This window comes from Mustela putorius, unplaced genomic scaffold, assembly GCF_011764305.1.
Source record: "Mustela putorius furo isolate JIRA1106 unplaced genomic scaffold, ASM1176430v1.1 tig00003834_pilon_pilon_pilon, whole genome shotgun sequence".
NCBI classification, from domain to species: Eukaryota; Metazoa; Chordata; class Mammalia; order Carnivora; family Mustelidae; genus Mustela; species Mustela putorius.
In genome coordinates this window covers 77,274,110-77,294,125 of record NW_025421987.1, presented here as the reverse complement: position 1 = coordinate 77,294,125, position 20,016 = coordinate 77,274,110, and the positions used below count along the sequence as shown (strand labels likewise).

Genomic DNA, 20,016 nt, shown 5'->3' with positions numbered 1-20,016 from the left:
AAACCAGTCCCGGGTAACAAAGCCCAAATACAAGGGTGGGCCAGGCCACTGGGTGGAGAAAGAAACTGGGTGGAGACATCCAATCAGTGGGGGGGCACATACTGTCTCCCTAGTTACCAAGGAGTATGGGCCCCAGACTTTGGGAGCATTTTGGGTGTCAATTCTGACCAAGGTGATACGCTAGTTCAAATATCTACTATAGGATAAATTGTAATTCAACTGGTCACTTATGTGTGACCTAGCATGACTGTGCAGCTTGCTCTGTGTGTTACAATCTCATTGGCCACCTGTGCATGGCCAAGCCCAAACACATGGCCTTTGCCCTTAAAAGCTAGTCGGTGAAGCAGAGAGAGGTCAGACTCTCTGTAAGAGGCATGGCCCCACACGTTCGGTTTGACTCTTGATGCTTGGCATGAAATAAAGCTTTGCTTGACCTTCACTTTGTATCAGTCTTGCTCCTTTAATCACGACCCATTATTGGGGGACCTAACACGGACTAGTCAGTGTCCAGATTTTAACACATTTCCTTCTTAGTTTTGAACTTTTTGCTCCTAGAAAAATCTTGATTCCCCCCAATTATATTCTCCTTATTTTACTTCTGAACACAAAGTCTGCCCAAATAGGTAATGGATACCTGAGGAAAGAAATTCTTAATGTGGTTTCTATAAGTCCATAATGGGGGATATATAGAGATACCCTTTTTCCTAGGGGATCCATGAATCCTCTAGAATTACAGGTAAAGTATGTTTTCATGTGTGGTTCTTTGGAAAGAGGAGCCACATCTCAAGGCTGTCAGCACCCCATGTAATAATCAGCACTTATTTTAGGGCTCATTTTCATTAACGGCATTCGCTCTTTTGTTCACACATAGTATGTCCACAGGATCAAGCTAGACACTGTAAAGGATTAAAGGCAAGCACAAGGCAGCATTCAAAGATTCGGGTATTTCATGGTGCAGTTGAAGAGACAAGTCTTGTATCTCTTCATTTGTATATGGAACGTAGTACATTTGTGACTGCCAAGTTCCCTTTTGGTGCTAGAAATCTAAAACTGTGAATCATTATTCACATGCAGTAGTGGAGTTAAAAAGGGAGAAAAGAAACAAACAATGCAGGGCATGTGGCACTCCTTCACGCTGCATTCGCCCAAATTGAGCCTTCCAGTTTCCAGCTGGACGGTCCCTAACGTGGGATCCTCCAGCCCCCTCATTTTGCACAGGCTCTCAAACTTTTGATTAGTGATTGTAGTCCGTGTGTGATGTGACTGCCACTATTTGCAAAATTGACTCCAAGATTTAATGTTATCCTCCAGAAGCCTGCTGAAAACTGGCTCTGAGTGGCACGCCCGTCCACTGTGTCAGCTCAGTGGTGCCCGACTCCCGGTTCTGCAATCTTGCCAGAGGCTCTACTCGAGGCTGTGTTCGGTGACTCTTTAAAACTCCTCCTGCCCTAGTTCTAATTACCAGACTTCAACTTTGTACCCTGCCAGTGCAGTTACTGTTCTGCCTTCCCTCCTTTCTCTGCAGCACTTGGTCTGGCGCAGCTGAGATAGTGACTCTCTCACTTCCTTGTGCATGCCTTCCTGGTCACCTCAGTTGACCAGATAGGGCCACAAGGCACAGTCCCAGAGCAGATGTGGGACCAATCTGAACTTTATTTAAGGGGAACCTAAAGAGTCTTGTATCCCTGTCCATATCTGAGTGACTGTGATTTGCCCGGGACCTGGAACTCTTCATACTGGTCTAGGCACTCTGTTCCTGTTTTGCTTTTTGTTTGTTTTTGTTTCTGTTTTTGTTTTTCCTTTTTCCTCTGCTTTTCCTGAATTGATAAACTGCCCAGAGTCTCTGCTGCTTTAATATTGAGACCTTATAATAGTTCTTTACAATTTTCTCATGGGAACTGGCCCCTCTGTAGAACCCCATTGCTGAGATTGCCCCAAACTCTCATCTCCCTCCCACCTACAACTATTGCCCCTCCCTGTGCTTTCCCACAGCAACCTAATGTAGAGTTGTCTTTCATGGGCTTTTAGAAAAGGCTTGGAATTACATACAAAAACAAAACAAAACAAAACAAAAATCCCAATAATTTAATATTGAATATTCGCTATCACTACACTTAAAAATAGATCAAATCTATCCCACCACAGGGACTTTCTTTCAAGTCATGTCTTCTCTTGGGGTCAACAGCATGCAGACTGCTCCACCTATCTTTTAACAACCTCTTCTACAACAGAATCACATTTCTCATGTACTTTTGTGTATCTAAAAACTCATTACGTGCTTTGCTACCCTAGAAGCTGGGAAGTCCAGTTCCTCCTGTGAAGGACTAGGACTGAATAATTAAGCAAAATCCCACACCTGTCTTTCATTAGAGCTGATGCCAGAGTCAGGGTGCTAGGGCCTGATTATACTGGATTGTCCAAGTCATAAACCAAGAAGAGTTACTTAGACCTAACCCAGAACACAGACTGGTGAAGGACCATAATAGTTGTTACTCTCAACACTTTGTTTTTCTTCTGGAGGACTGTGAAAATAGAGGCATACTAAATAAAGGTGTATCACTTTCCTTTGTACTTTTCATGATAACATCAAAGAAGCTGTTTTTATAACTTTCACTTGTATTAGTTTGCTAGGGCTGCTATAAAAAAGTACCATTGACTAGGGGGCTTCACGACAGAAATTTGTTTTCTCATGGTGCTAGAGGCTGGGAGTCTGAGATCAAGGTGTCTGTGGGGTTGGTTTCTTCTGAGGCCTCATACCTTGGCTTGCAGATGGCCATCTTGTCCCTGTGTCATGCTGTGGTGGTCCTCTCCCTGTGTCTGTGTCCTACTCTCCTCTCCTTAGAAGGATATGAGTCATATTGGAATGGGGTCCATCTCAATACTCCCATTTTAACTCAATTCCTCTTTAAAAACCCTGTCTCCAAATACAATCTGAGATACGGGAAGTTAATACTTCAATATATGAATTTGTTTGGGGGAGGGAACTTTTGTTCTCAATACCCCTTGACAAAAAATCACCTGAATTCCGTGGTCAAATCTATTAGTAAGTCTTAGTTCTAATCTAAATAACATCACCATATCATCCAATGAATAAATGTTATTTTAAGTAGCTGTTCATGGCAACCCTCTTCGTTCTCAAGTGTCCTGGTTGGTCTTTATATTACATAGTTACCCTAAGTCTAAACAAAGTTCCTCCATTTTTGTCCCATTTTCCCTAGTGTACCAAAAGGCATCCCAGGAACAGCAAGCATCACCCTGATTGAGGTGAATGAATAATAATCTGGCCTGTTGATTATTCAGCTTAATATTCATCATGGATTCCAAAGCTTTCTTGAAATATTAAAACAACTAAGATTTTCAGAGTGATTTAACAGCAATAACTTACGTATGTTTGTGGAGAAGGTGAAAATTTCAATGATATGTATTCTAGAAATAATTGCCTAAAGCACATTATCCTTTTGGCCTATTGCTTAAAAATGTGTATATCTGTATTAACGTAAGAACTGTCACTTTATCTATCTATTCTTCTCAGGATAAGAATGCATTTTCTATTCTATTGCTGAAATAAGAAAAGTCACCTGAGGGACTGGTTAAATAAAGAAAGCTGTTTAAGAATTTTGTTCAGATTTGGAGGCACCTGGATGGCTCTGTAGATTAAAGCCTCTGCCTTCAGCTCAGGTCATAAACCCGGGGTCCTGGGATGGAGCCCTGCATTGGGCTTTCTGCTCAGCAGGGAGGCTGCTTCCCCCTGTCTCTCTGCCTGCCTCTCGGTCTACATGTGATCTCTCTCTTTCTCTGTCAATAAATAAATAAAATCTTTTAAAAAAAGGAATTTTGTTCAGATTTGTGTTTTAAAAACAGATTTTTGAACATGGTCAGCAATGAACCAGAACAGAGCATGCTGAGTAAAAGATTAGCTGAGATACACTGATTTTCCAGACTTAAGACTACACCAAAAATTCAATTATAAATCTAATTACAACTTTAATTGTTAAACAATCAACCAGATTATTTTTTTGTTGCCAGGTGTTCCTTTCCTGCTGACTCATAAGCAGGTGTTAACCTTGCTGTTACCACGTGACATAATCAGCCCTGCCCTTTCTACTTTCTGCATTATTTTTTACATTGTACCTCAAACTACAAAATGTACAAAAGCTAAGGTACAAGCTATACGTCTCTGTGTAGAGGCATAAAACTAGGGAAGGATTTGCAGCAGAAAGGGGAAGGAGCAGGAGCTGCAAGTCAGCAATCCCTCAGTATGTTTGACTGAAAGATAGCCCTTCCAGATGCCCCTCTGAAAATGAACTCCATGGTCAAATAAATTTGGGAAATTTCCCAGACTACAATGCTTTTGGACTTTTGGGAAACACATCACAATAATAGGTTTTAATGTTCCGTAGTAAAGAAATCTGTGTTGTTTAGTTTAACCCTCCTTTTCCTTAATAAATGTACTGAATATACTTCTGTAAATGTTATAGTCACAAGCCTGAGAAATTAATAAGGAGAAGTAGAAAAGAAAGCCTTTCAAGAGCTTCTGTGCCCAACAGAAGGCAGTGAGGGTATTCAATAATCATATGGGGTATATGCATGTAAGTTACAATTTTTGTGAAGATATAGGTAATGTCATTTCATGTTCTTCAGTAGTCAAGGAAAAAAAGTTAATTATCTGACCTTTTTCCAAAAACAGAGTTAATTTTTAATCTGAAAGATGTACCAGAGTCTGGCTTTCAACTTATTACAAATGTAGTCCACATTTATGTTCCTCAAAAGTCTAGTGCTGAGATGGTTTCAATTCTCACTGAAAAATCTAGAACAGAGTGCTGTTGATAAGCAAAACAAAAGTAGAACACATTTTTTTTTCATCCAGGATGTATCTCTCAAATGAAATTGTATGGGATTAAAATTTACAATGCTAGCAGTTTGAAGAAAATGCAATAACACTTTGAAGTAGCATTACAAGATTTATTTTTACATACTTAAAATTCAAAAACTCTTTGGAGAATACTGGAAATGGAAAATGTTTACTCTAGGAGCACTCAACTATGTTTTGGCTCAACACTAAACCATAAAATAATTCATGGAGCATACCTAACATGTGGTTCTTAGAGTCTGCTTTGTAAATAGATTTTAAATCATTCAGGTGGTAAAAAAGACAAACAATCTTTGATTCTCTAAGATTATATACAGAAAGAGTCTCATGGATGATCTAAAACAGTAGTTAATCACCAAATTTTGTATAAAATCACATTGCTTTAGCTGTTTACTCTGTAGTGCTCATCCAGTGGAACTTTCCTGAATCCTGGACATGCTCGTAATAGCCACATGTGGCTACTGAGTGCTTGAAATGTGGCCCAAATGACAGAATTTTTAATTTTATTTAATTTTAATTAATTGGATTTAAAATTAAATAGCCACATACAGTTAGTGACTACTATATTAGACAGCACAGCTTCAGCCCTTGTAACTCATGACTAAGAATGGAGCTCAAGTCAAATTTCTGTCGTTGCTCAATATGCCATTCTGTCAAGGGGAGGGGTACTTTTAAACCTGATGATCTAAGTGCTATCAGCAGAGAGCCACCAGCTGTTAAGCCACGTAGAGTTTGCCTTAATAATAAAGAATCATTTTACCCAGTGGCATGCCTTCTTGGAGAGGCATAAAACCAAAGACTGGTTTCAGAAGAGGCATCAAGGCCTGGTCATTCAGTTCACTCATGAACAATTCTGACAGACCATATACTCATGGGTGGTTGGACTATTCTGTAGTTCCACTTCTACCCCTTCCCAGCCCTGCTTGTACTCTCTTTTTCCCCACAAGTGTTGATCTCTAATAAAAATTCTGATAACTAGACTTTTCTCTCAGCTCCTGCTCCTGGAGAACCCAGCTATTGGCAATTTCTAAGAACTGATAGGGAGAGGTTTTTAAAATTGCTCAATGAAAAAAAAGTATAAATAAGTATTAAGGTATACTACATTTTTATATAAAATTGAAGGGGGATAAAAGAATATACATTTATTTGCTTATTTTCTACAAAAAGAAATACAGAAAATACATTAGGGAGTGAGGAAAGTGAAATGGAAGAACTGAGCTGAGGCAGGGTAGGACAGTGACACTCTTCAGAGTGTTCATGGTTGTATAATTTTGACTTTTGGAACCACATTATATTTTATACTAAAAGAAGTCAATGAAGACAGAGGGAACAAACATTTAAAGTAAAATATAAATAAAAACAAATAAATCTAAATAAATTTTATCTTTTCTAAAGATTCAATTTATTTATTTGACGGAGAGAGATAGCAAGAGGGGGAACACAAGCACAGGGAGCTGGAGAGGGAGAAGCAGACTCCCCACCAAGCAGGGAGCCTGATGGGGGGCTGGATCCCAGGACCCTGATATCATAACCTGAGCCAAAGGCAGCTGCTTAATGACTAAACCACCCGGGTAACCCCTCTAACATTTTAAGTTAGTATCAACCACACTAAAGAGGATGAAGATGAAGAACTAACCCAACAAATTTCTAATCACAATATTTTTACTGCATACTTTTGGTTCAAAGGTAAAAACTGTGCACACACACATACACACACAAGAAACAGAAGTTCTTTGTACTACTCTACCAATCAGTCTTTAATATTAAATTATATCAAAATTTAAACACAACAAAAATAAACAAAGAAAATTAATTTATATGTATTAACATCACTGCCTTTAGGAAAATCGGCAAGATTGCATCTATATTCTTCTATTACCTCCATAGTTTTTATTGCAACATATATAACAAGATCTCATATCTCAGTTACTGCACTTTGCTATTTATATACACAGATTGACAAATACTGTCACCTGGGTGGCTCAGTCAGTTAGGTGTTGGACTCTTGATTTGGGCTCAGGTCATAGTCTCAGGATCCTAAGATCAAACCCCAAATTGTGCTCTTCACTCAGCAGGGAGTCTGCTTGAGATTCTTTCTCTCCCTCTCCTTTTGCCCATCCCCTGATGCTCTCACTCTCTCTCTCTCAATAAAGAAAGAAAGAAAGAAAGAATCTTAAGAAAAAGATTGGCAAATAGGTAGTTTCAAATCTCAGTTTATTTAGCTATATTTCCACTTTGAGTTTAGATTTACTTTATAATGAATTCGCAGTAAAGCTATAAAGAAACTAAACATCTTTACTATATCTGGTTTTGCAAAAGGATAAAAATACACAAAAATTAAATTCCATATATATTAAAGCAGTTTAGCATTTTTATAGGCCATAAAGTAATTGATTAAAATTCAGTAAATAATTGAAAAAATATTTAGGAAACAAACGTTTGTTAGAAAATTCAATATTATATTACTGGCTACTACTAATTTATGAGATTAAAAAGAGATTATTGGAGGAACTAAGAGACTGCTATGGATAACTTTATGGCAACAAAGTGGACAATGTTGAAGGAATAGATAAATTTCTAGAAAAATATGACTTACCAAAATGAATCATGAAGAAATAGAAAATATAAACTGACAAATTACTAGTAAGAATTTTAAACCAAAAACCTCCCAACATGGGCACCTGGGTGGCTCAGTTGTTTAAGTGATTGCCTTCAATCATGATCTTGGAGTCACAGGATCCAATGCCACATTGGGCTCCCTGCTCAGCGGGAAGTCTACTTCTCTCTCTGACCCTCCCCATTCTCATGCTCTCTCTCATTCTTTCTCTCTCAAATGAATAAATAAAATCTCTAAAAACACAAAACAAAACAAAACAAAAAACCTCCAACAAAGAAAAGTCCAAGACCAAATGTCTTCACTAGTGAATTCTACCAAATATTTTAAAAAGAGTTAATACCAACCCTTCTTTAAATTTTCCAAAAGATAGGAGAAATACTTTCAAACTCATTTTATAAAGTCAGCATGAAACTGATAACAAAACCAGACAGAGACATATACACACACACACACACACAAATCAGAGACCAATATACCTAATGTATATAGGTGCAAAATTTCTCAACAAAATATTTAACAAAATAGTTAACAAACTAGCTAACAAAATTCATCAGGACTGGGGCGCCTGGGTGGCTCAGTGGGTTAAGCCGCTGCCTTCGGCTCAGGTCATGATCTCAGGGTCCTGGGATTGAGCCCCACGTCGGGCTCTCTGCTCAGCGGGGAGCCTGCTTCCCTCTCTCTCTCTCTCTGCCTGCCTCTCCGACTACTTGTGATTTCTCTCTGTCAAATAAATAAATTAAATATTTAAAAAAAAAATTCATCAGGATATTAAATGGATTTTACACCATGATAAAGTGTGATTTATTCCTAAGACACAGGAAGTTCCACATATGTAAATCAGTATAATATACCTCATTACAGAATGAAAAATAAAAATCATATGATCTCAATAGATACAGGGAAGGTATTTGACAAAACTCAACAACCATTTATGATGAGAACTTTCAACAAAGCAGTTATGTAGGGAAAGTACCTCAAAATAATAAAGACCATCTGTGACAAGGCCATAGCTAATCATTCTCAACAGTGAAGAGCTGAAACTGAAAGTTTTTCCTCTAAGATTGGGAACAAGATCACCACTTTTATTCCACACTGTACTAGAAATCCTGGCCAGAGCAATTAGGAAAGAAAGACAAAAATCCAAGTCAAAAAAGAAGGGATGAAAGATCACAATACCCTAAAGGCTCCACCCAAAATCTGTTAGAATAGACAAATTTAGTAATGTTGCAGAATACAAAATGAATATACAAAAATCAGTTATGTCTCTGTACACTAAAAATTTACTATTGGAAAGAGAAATTAAGAAAATAATTCCATTTACAAAGCATCAAAAAGGACAAGTTATTTAGGAAAAAGCTTATCCAACAAGGTGAAATATCTGTACACTGAAAACCATAAGACCTTGATTTGAATAAAATTTTTTAAAGTGTAAATAAATTTGATGTAAATGTAAATTAAATAGCCCATGTTTCTGGATTAGAGGAATTAATGTTGTTAAAATTTCCATAATACCAAAACAGATCTATAGATTAATGTAATCCCTATAAAAACAGGCAAAAATAGAAAAATGGGACTGCATCAAACTAAAAAGTTCTGTACAGCAAATGAAACCATCAACAAAATGAAAAGACAACCTATGGAATGGGAGAATATATTTGCAAATCACTTATCAGATAGGTGTTATTATTTGAAATATACAAGGAACTCTTATAATGCATGAAAGAAAAAAAAAAAGGAAGGGAAGGGAAGGATCCAATTGAGAAGTGGGTAAAGGATGTAAATAGACATTTTTCTAAAGACCATATACAAATGGCCTGTAGGTACACAAAAAGTATTCAACATCATTAATCATCCAGGAAATGCATACCAAGACCAATATGAGATATTGCCTTATACATGTTAGGATGTCTATTATAAAACAGTAAAAGATACAAATGCTGGTAGGCTGTAATGGGAACCCTTGTACACTGTTGGTGGGCATGTAAACTGGTACAGCCAGTACGGAAAACACCAGGGAGGTTCCTCAACAAAAGAAAAATAGAACTACTATAAGACCAAGTAATCTTACTTCTGTGTATATATAGAAAGGCAATGGAAACACTATCTCAAAAAGATACCTATATTCCTTTGTTCATTGCAGCATTATTCACAATAGCCAAAGTATGAAAACCACCTATGTGCCAGTCAATAGAGGAATGAACAACAAACAAACTATGGTATATGTAAACAACCAAAAATAAGGAATCCCTGCCATTTGCAACAACTTAGGTGAATCTGGAGGGCATTATGCTAAATGAAATAATCCAGATTAGGAAAGATAAATATTGCATGCTATCATTTACGTGTGTAATCTAAAAAGAAGAAGAAGGAGGAGGAGAGGGAGGGGGATGGAAGGGGAAAAGGGAGGGGGAGGGGGAGGGGGGGAGGGGAGGGGGAGGGGGAGGAGGAGGGGAGAGGAAAGTGGAGGAGAAGAAGAATGAGAAGAAGAAGGGGAAAAGAAGAAGGACAAGAAGGACAAGAAGAAGAAAGGATAAATAAAGAAAGGTTGAACTTATAGACTTACAGAATCAAAGTAGAATGGTGGTTGCCAGGTCTGGGAAGTGGGAGAAAAAGGAAGTGGCAAATGAATACAAACTTTCAAATATAAAAAGAATGATGGCTGAAGATCTAATGTATAACATGGTGACTCTAGTTGACCATATTGTATTATATAGTTGAAATTTGCTATGGGAATACAAGTTAAGTGTTCTCAAGAAAAAATAAAGAGAAGATATATAAATATGTTAGGTGAGGAATGTGGGGATCCTTCATAATTTGTAGATTTATTGGCTTTTCATACTGTATACCTCAAATATATTGAACTTTTGTCAAGTATACCTCAATAAAGCTGAAAAATGGGAAAAAAATTAAAAGGAATTAATGAAAACTGTAATTACCTTGACCTATTTATATACTTAATCAAGAGTGTCACATTTGACATGGACATAAAAAGTTTTTCTGCAGCCACTATATAACTAAATAGTAATTTTCAGATTGCTTTGGCATCATATGGATTATGTTTTGCCATTAACTGGAAAAGAAAATAATGAACAGAAAATCATGTCCTATTTTCTGAAAGACATAAACAAAGAATACTTTTGAGTTAACTATAATTGCTGATTTGGAAATCAACTTCTTAAACAAAAATCTTCTTAAATAAAAAGCTTCTTAAATAAAAAGCATGCCCTATTTTCTGAAAGAAATAAACAAAGAACACCTTTGAGTTGACTATAATTGCTGATTTGGAAATCAACTTCTTAAAATACTGACACTTAATATATAAGGCTATGAGAATCCTATGTGATACTCCCACGGTGTCATTTGCCACCTGTTGAAAATTCACTCTTCATAATGGATAGTTCAGAAATAAAAATTGCTATTATTTTATGTTGCCTTTATCATTTGATAGTGAATGTAAGAGCCGACTACAGGGATTTTTTTTTTTTAAGTTTATTTCTGACATTAGTTCTAATCCTTCCTCTAAGATAGCTTAGGTTTGTCAAAAGTAAGACCACCAGCTACTATAGTATATAGTTCCTGACCATGACAGATAAGAAAGTATGAAAATTGGCTGGAAAACGTAAAATTAATTGTGTTGTGGGGGCACCTGGGTGGCTTAGTCCATTTTTGTCCAACTTTGGCCCAGGTCCTGATCTCAGGGTCCTGAGATGAAGCCCTGCATGGGGCTTTGCACTTATGGGGGAAAAGATTTTCTCTCTCTGTCTCCTTCTATTTCTCCCCCAGCTCCTTCTCACAATCTCTCTCACAAATGAATGAATGAATGAATGAATAAATAAATATTTTTAAAAATCTATTCATTTATTTGAGTTGGGGGACAGAGGGAGAGGGAGAGAGAATCTTAAACAGACTCCCTGCTGATCAGGGAGCATTGGGCTCCATCTCACCACCCTGAGATCAGGACCTGAGCCCAAACCAAGAGTCAGATACTTAACCATTGTGCCACCCAGGTGCCCATATAAATCTTTAAAAAACTGTGTTGCACAGCAGGACTTATTATTTCTCAGGCATATTCTTGCTCTTTTATGTAATTTTAGCTTATATCTTCTGCTCAGCTACTGCCTAATACATTGAAAAAGTGGGTTGTACCCATGATGAGAACAACAATTTGTATTTTTGAGAAAGATAATCAGATGGTTGTATTTTACAGTTTAAAGTTCTTAGATAAAAAGGTTAATAAAGTCATGGAAATGATGTTTTAAATATATTCCACTAAAATAATTTATATAATTTTGTGGTTGAAAAAATAAAACCAGGTCTTTTCTCGATACTGTTTTTCCTCACATAGTTTGGTTAGTTAATTAGTTGTTCAATTTATTTCTTCCATTATAATTTCTTTTATAATTATTGTATTCTTATAGAGAAGAATAGAAATTATACTCTGGAAGAATATCGGCAATTGCATATGATTTAATCCTAATTTTTTCTGATGTCATATTGCTGTAGTCTAAACCTGCAGGCAAGTTTTATAATTTTACCATTATACTTTATATTTCATTTTCAACATTACACTTAATCATGTGTTAAAAGTGGGGAGGAAACAAACAGAGCCAAGTGTATTTTAGCATTAAATTCAATCATTTGTCTGATGTCACACCAAATGCAATTCTTATTTTCATAAAACTAACTTACCTAAATTTTATGATTGATGCAAGATAATATTAGTGGAATTCTCATTAGGTTAGAAGTTAGGCAACTTGGGGTTTAAGTGTTGGTTATATTAGTCTGATCACTTTGAATAAAGCTCAGTTTCTCTATGGATCAGTTTACCTATCTGGAAAGTGGGGACAGTAAAAGCTGTCCTGTTGAAAAATCTAACAAGATAAGGCATACAAAGTCCTATAACAATGTAAAACTAATTTTCTTATTGTTTCAATTAGCTTCTTATCTCATTGTGATGGAAATTTACTGATGAATCATTTTTTCAAGCAGTAGATTTTTTCATCTTCTTAGAATTCCAGATTTTGGGGGAAACTTTAATTCTGATACAAATTGATTGTCTCCATTGATAGAGTGGGTGTTTAGTTTAAAATAGAGAGTTCTGAGTACAATAATAAGTAAAGAACATTCTGACTGAGTAGAAAACCATGCGGCACTCATATTGTCTATGAACAATAATCATTCAAAAATATTCTCTAAAGAGCTGTAATCTTAGACATTGCAGCAATCAATTACAAATTTCCCTGTTTAGGACCAAGAAAACTTAGTAACTAAAATTATTTTACAAAACAAAATTTAGATTTTTGAAAGGAGCAGTTTGAATTCAAACAATCTCTCTTCTCACAATGCTGCAAATGAAACTTATTGAAAAAAAAAATCAGCTTAACTTTGAGCCACTCTTTAAATGTTTCTTAGGACCAATTTGGACAATATTTCATGTAAAGCTGAAGCCTTCCAGACACATACAAGAACCACCAGTTAGAGTAAAATAATAAAAATACAGACACTTTATTTTTTTCCAACAAGGCAACAAGACATTTCATGCTGTGAATATCTAACACTTTGTTTTGACAACTAGGCACACATTTATATTTCCTGCTATTCTAGTCAGGGAATAGTTCAACACTGTCTCAGTTGATTTAGTGCCAAGTCAAGTCAATCTTTCGACATTTGTCCAGGTAACTGGACCAAGAAAGCCTGGAGAAGACTTGTCACAAATTACAGTGATATTCGTTATTCTTTGAGTGGTTTTTGGTTGGCAGAGGTGATGTTGAACAGACAGCAGGTAAACAACACATAGATCCACTGAATTGTAACACTGGGAATATTAAATAAACTGTGTCGTTTGATACATTTCACTAGAGTAAAACCACTGAAACAACTTTCTTCTCTAGAATTTAAAACAAAGAAAAAAGGGGCGATAAAACGGGACTGTAACAAACATAAAGAGTGACAGATACAGAAAACTTTAAATTGGGATGGATTTCAGTAAATGGTGTAAAAGAAGAATTAAGTCTCAGGCAAGATAAAAGAAAATTTGGATTTCAATTAACTAGTTGTCCATAGGTTAGACAGGCAGATATTTGAAGATGGTACTAAAATCAAAATGAACCCTATAGCAAGCAGAGGTTTCAGAAGATAAATTATTTTAAAAATATGGAAAGAAAAGGACTTCTAACTACTACTTCTAGTCTAGTTGTCAGACCATCGGAAACTTACAATTTGGGGAAGGATTTTCTTTTCCATGTTTCAACACAGACTAAATAATATCCTCCTTAAAGGGTCTATTTCTTACCTCCCCTTATTTAATTCTCATCCATAGCTTTCTGATTCTCTCTTTGTTTTGAGCAAAACCAATTAATGATTTTAAGCTAAGCATATTTTTTATTATAACTAATCACTGGTGTTATAATTATGACCAGTTATTATAAATGTTGGTTCATATGCCTCATTTACATGAGCCCTTAGCTAACATGATCAAGTTTTTGTGCCTCAAAACTATTCGAACCCTATATGAACCAGAAAGTCTCTTAGAATTCTAAAAGTAAATGGTTCTAGGAAATGTGGTTTGCTTAGATCATAGTTTCGTGTAGTTGAAATACTTGTAGCAAGTTGGTAGAAGTACTTATGATGAAGTCTGATATTTTGGACACGTAATCTTTGACATATTTGATAAGTTATCAAAGGAATTAAGAGAATAGATTAGAGTTTTATTTTTTTTTAAAGATTTTATTTATTTATTTGACAGAGATCACAAGTAGGCAGAGAGGCAGGCAGAGAGAGAGAGAGAGAAGCAGGCTCCCTGCTGAGCAGAGAGCCCGACGTGGGGCTCGATCCCAGGACTCTGGGATCGTGACCCGAGCCGAAGGCAGAGGCTTCAACCCACTGAGCCACCCAGGCGCCCCCCCTAGATTAGACTTTTAATATCCTGATATCTTAAGCAGAATTTCTGTTGTTCTAAGTGGTAGAATATGTATGAAAGAACAAACAGAGCATTTAAGGAGAAAAACCATGTATTTTATAAACAAATCCATCAGAGTTACATGCTGATACACACTTTTTTGTTTTGTTTTAATTACGTTAATTAAAGCAGGGTATGGCCTAGGGTCAGAATCATCAAAGACAAGTAGTCATGTTAAAGGAACAAGTTATTCACTCAATCAATATTTACTGAGAGCTAATGGAGTACAAAAATTGGATCCAGGCTCCAGAACGCAAATATTCCTCAGTCCTGATTAACATGGAGGTGGGGAAAATAAAAGGCAGCAATATAAGATGTTTAAAGAACAGTAACATGAGGTCACAAAGTTTGGGTCAGGAGTCCTAGCCACCCAACTATGATTTGGAAAAGAAGCATAAAGTTTCTAGCTCAGCAGGTCTCAAAATTCATTTGCATCAGAACCATATGGAGAGTTTGTTAGAATACAGATGTTTGGACCCCTCCCTCAGAATTCCTATCTAAGTCTGGGGCAAAGTTTGAGATATTGCATTTCTTTACAATCTTGTAAGATCTGTATCTATATCTATACATAGCGACATATTTATTATATTAGTATAATTCTTTTTAAGGTAAGTAAAATAAGACTCAGGGTGATTAATATGCCAAGGGAATCTAGAGTCTTATTTTTATTAAAAGAATGAGAAGACATCATTTTCCTGATATAGGAGGAAAGCATTTTTAAAAACTTCTTTTTATCCTTTGCTCTGATTCTATAATAACCAAGAATTTTTCAGATATGCAATGAGATGTACTGAGAAGAACGATCTTATAGGAAGTTCTTGTGTCTTATTTCAACAATCCATTTGGATCTTATGTTGCAGAAGAGTGCCTTAGCATTCTTATTTTAAAAAACACCTACTTGAATCAATTCAAAAATTGTGTTATACTTTCCAACAATAAATTGTTACATGGAACAGTGAATAAATATCAAAGACATTATTCTAAGCAAAAGAACCTGCACCTAACACAATACATACTCCATGATAAAAGTGAGACCGGTGTGGAGCAAGGGCTGGTGATGGGGAATGACTGAAATTTCCGATGTGATAAAAATGTACTATAGCTAAATAGGCATGGAGATTATATGGGTATGTCCTTTTGTTGGTTAAGATGTCTGCATTTCAATTTATGTGAATTTTTTCTGTAAAAATACAAGTGGTGTTGTAGGGTGTGAGGAGATGTACAGACAACAGAAAAATAGCAGAATGTAGATAGTTGACAAAGCAAGGTGAGGCATATGGAAAGTTCGTTATGCTCTTCTGTTTATTATGTATATATTAAAAACAAACATATAAAATCACCTATTTGTATTTTTATTATTCAATACCCTTCTTTAGGACTTCATTATCCTTAGACTAGTTAATAAAACAGAGTTCCTAATATTAGAAAAAGAGGTAGTTTTTTATTAGTTCCACTAATAATGATTTACCCAACAGTATTTAGGGTATTAAGTCAGATGCTGCTATTCACTTTGAGTAAATTATTTTTAGTAGTTTTTTTTTTTTAATTTTTTATTTTTTATAAACATATATTTTTATCCCCAGGGGTACAGGTCTGTGAATCACCAGGTTTACACACTTCACAGCACACACCAAATCACATACCCTCCCCAATGTCCATAATCCCACCCCCTTCTCCCAAACCCCCTCCCCCTGGCAACCCTCAGTTTGTTTTGTGAGATTAAGAGTCACTTATGGTTTGTCTCCCTCCCAATCCCATCTTGTTTCATTGATTCTTCTTCTACCCACTTAAGCCTCCATGTTGCATCACCACTTCCTCATATCAGGGAGATCATATGATAGTTGTCTTTCTCTGCTTGACTTATTTCGCTAAGCATGATACGCTCTAGTTCCATCCATGTTGTCGCAAATGGCAAGATTTCATTTCTTTTGATGGCTGCATAGTATTCCATTGGGTATATATACCACATCTTCTTGATCCATTCATCTGTTGATGGACATCTAGGTTCTTTCCATAGTTTGGCTATTGTGGACATTGCTGCTATAAACATTCGGGTGCATGTGTCCCTTTGGATCACTACATTTGTATCTTTAGGGTAAATACCCAATAGTGCAATTGCTGGGTCATAGGGCAGTAGTTTTTATTTACAATTCACAACCTGCCTTCTCCTCCTCCTTCCCTGCCCACAAAATTGAGGATGGTTTTGTTATTTTTAAAAATGTGAATAAAACCATAAGACACAGAGATCTTAAGATAATTGCAAGAGGAAGGGATAAATAAATCAGGAGCCAATGGTATAAGTCATTATGGTTAATCAGAGCTTCTTAGCAACCAGGGCAGAGAGAGAGAGGGAGAGAATTGAAGAAATCTGAATAAAGTCTATAACTGGTTAACAGCGCCACATCAATGTGAATTTTATGGCTTCGACAACTGAATAATATTATATAAAATGTTAGTATGAGAGAAGTCTGGAATAAAGTCACACAGATTCTCTAAATAATCTATTTGAAAATTTTTATGAGTTGAAATTATTTCAAAGAAAAGGGAAGGGAATGGAAGAAAAGAAAAGGGGATAGGAAAGGGAAGAGAAGGGAGGAGAGGGAAGAAAGGGAAAGGAAAAAGAAAAGGAAAGAAAAAAGACATGAAGAAAAAAGAAAAAGAAAAGAAAAAAGAGAAATGAAACAAACGAAACAAAAGAAAAGAAATAAAAAGAGAAGAGAAAAAAATTCTGAGATTGCTTGAGACTCTGGCTAACATTTTGCTAGATATAATGGAATTCTACAATTATGAAATGATCTGAGTCAAAAAAAATATTAAGAGCAAATGTTGCCAACTGGTCAATTCCCCACCTTGAACAGAGTATTCATAAAGTAGCTTTTGATAGCCTTGCCGTCCATTGATTTGTCACAAAAACGTTAGCTGTCATATGCAGACTTGCAACTGCCCCTCAGAACAAAGTGTTACTTAAAATATAACCCCCAGGAAATTTTACTAGTTACCAAGCACATTTAGATACAGCCTTAAGAAAAACAGATACTGCAACAGGCCTCTGGGGGAGAGGACGATATACAGCCTTGAAGCGGAGCAGCTGGGAACCCCCAGCCCGCTGAGGGCTGAACGCTGCCTGCTCCATTTTTCCGTTATCTCCTCTTTCCCCACCAGAGAGCACTTGTGGCTACTTAGATAAGTCCTTTGAATGTGCTTGTTCAACTGTGAACTTTATACTACTTGTACAGACATATTCTGCCCTCCTTCTTGTTTATCTACATGGCATATGACTAACGTTTGACCTTCATCGACTCTTCCGCTGTTACTGTTTCTATCTAATAAAAGCGAGACTGTGGAGTTGCTCGGGGCAGCAATCTTTTGGACTGTTGTCCCCTACTCCCAATCTCTTGCAGCTGACTTGTTTGTGCCTAATTCTTCTCCCGTTCACCGACTGGAAGCGGCACAGACGCTTGAAGCTGAGGTGTTATTACCCAGGGAGGTTAGAGCTGACATTTTTGGTGATGTAGATGGACATTTCCTAATTTTAATTTCAAAATTCTAATAATGAGACAATAGACTGTAAAAAATACCTATCAATAAGGTCTCAAGGGAAATTCTTAAATGGATTATTAGCAATGTACTTTAGAGGATAAAGCAGTAATCAGTAGACCTAACAAAATTTATAAATTATAACTCATATTTGATTCAATTTACTTCATTATTGGAAAGTTAATGATTAATCAGTAAAGTTAATATACATAGAGAGAGAACAAGTGGACTTGAACAAGATAATTAGAAACTCGTGATATTTTGTAGAAAACAGGGAAAAATTTTGGCAGAACACATGAATAATTACATGATTTTTGTTGTTGTTGTTGTTAGTTTAATTACTGACTGTAGTGTCATGGTTAATGGGTTACTCTCACGCTGGAAGAAGGTTCACAGAGCTTATTCCACAGCCAAGACTATATTAATGGACCACTTGTCAATGATACATTGGACAGAAATTCAATGATGCAGGGAGCACCTGCCAAATTCAGTTGTCTTCTGTCTGCCACATGACCCCCCAATAACATGAACACAACTTACTGAGAAAGAGAAGGATGTTTGATGCAAAGATGGCCATTTTCTATGCTTCCAGTGATTAAGATCCCTTCCCTTAGGGAGCCAGACAAGTTGATCATATTAACTCCATTCTTTTTCAGCATCATTTCCTACTGCTTAAGTCACCTAACCAGACCATGTGTACCCCTAGACTCTCTGCTTTAAATAATTACAGACACCCTAAAGCAGCAGGTATTTCAACCTTCTAGGTATTTGTATATATTTTCCACCTATATGGAGTGCCTCTCCCACCTGGTATTAATTAAACTTTCAGTCAATCAATAATAACATATAAAATATGAAAATACGCTTATGCAGACAAAAATAACTTATCCAGACAAAAATCCATTACAGACTGTTACAGACTTAAAAAAAAGTTTTGTTGCAATAGAGGGATAGTCTATAACTTGAGCAGATAAAAATCATTTTTTGAATATGGAGTGGTAAGAATTCTTCAACTTTGCTATCCCTTGACTAATCCAGCATGTACTTACAAATTATAACATGTAGTGTTTAAAAGAATGGGAAAGATTAACCGCGCACTTACCCACACTTGGATAACCAGGCGTTGAAGGGTCCCCTCCTGGGTTCAGTGACACCATGAAGGTATCATGGCTAAGATTTGCAGTCTTTGGTAAATCACATGGGTCAATATATAGAAGAACACCACCAAATCCAGCCTTTTCTAATAAGGAAAGCTAAAAGAGAAGAGAAAACTATTAGTTTAATAGTTTTTAATAGCTTAATAGTTTAAATATTAACTTAATATTTAAAATATTATCATATACATTGAAAGTACTGCCATTTCATAACTAAGTCACTCCCCCCTCAAAATTAAAATAAAATGAAATAAAATAAGATAACTTTATTTTCTGGGTTTTTCTTTTGAAATGATTAGGCATTTCAGATTTCCCAATTATCAAGCCCAGTCACAGAGTTATTCCACTGGCTCTTCCTTTTTTTCCTCTGTCTCAACATTATTGTAGCAGCATTCCTATAATGTCTGTGTTTGATTTTAGTTGTCTGCACATGGAATTTCTCCCTCCCTCATTTTTAGTTGTCTAAGTAGATCTGGAGTCTCACTTTCATGAGATTAACAAAGGATCTACAAAAGACAAAATTCTGCTGTAAAAGAATTTTTTGGGCTGCTATAATGTCTTTCCCTTAAAGCAGAAGTCACCTACAATATTCTGAGATTATTTCCTAGAGGGCTCAGTCTGTCATCCTTGTTGCTAATATGTTGAAATACTTTCACATCGTTTGGCAAATAGCCGCTGTCCTGAACCATCCCGAAGGCCCCCCTGTCCTAGACACTCTGGTCCGTGCCCAGGATATTCCAGTCCTACCTCTCAGATATAGCAGCTGAGGGATGAAAAGAACCCAGGGGCCTCCTTCTGAATGGTCAGTTCCGGCTTTGTCTTGGTCATGAAAGATTTTTGAGAACAGTTCCTGATTACTTCACTTGAGACGTATCTAACG

At 36.3% G+C, this 20,016-nt stretch overlaps 1 protein-coding gene across 5 annotated transcripts in view; it reads right to left on the bottom strand.

Moving 5' to 3' along the window:
- The window catches only part of NAALADL2 (N-acetylated alpha-linked acidic dipeptidase like 2), a 1,340,010-nt gene that overhangs the window by 441,344 nt on the left and 878,650 nt on the right, over positions 1-20,016 (bottom strand). For all 5 annotated transcript variants that reach the window (XM_004756608.3, XM_045088639.1, XM_004756611.3 and 2 more), the window contains one exon: positions 19,085-19,235. In XM_004756608.3, coding sequence (XP_004756665.1) covers positions 19,085-19,235 — 151 coding nt within the window. The remainder of the gene's footprint in view (positions 1-19,084; positions 19,236-20,016) is intronic.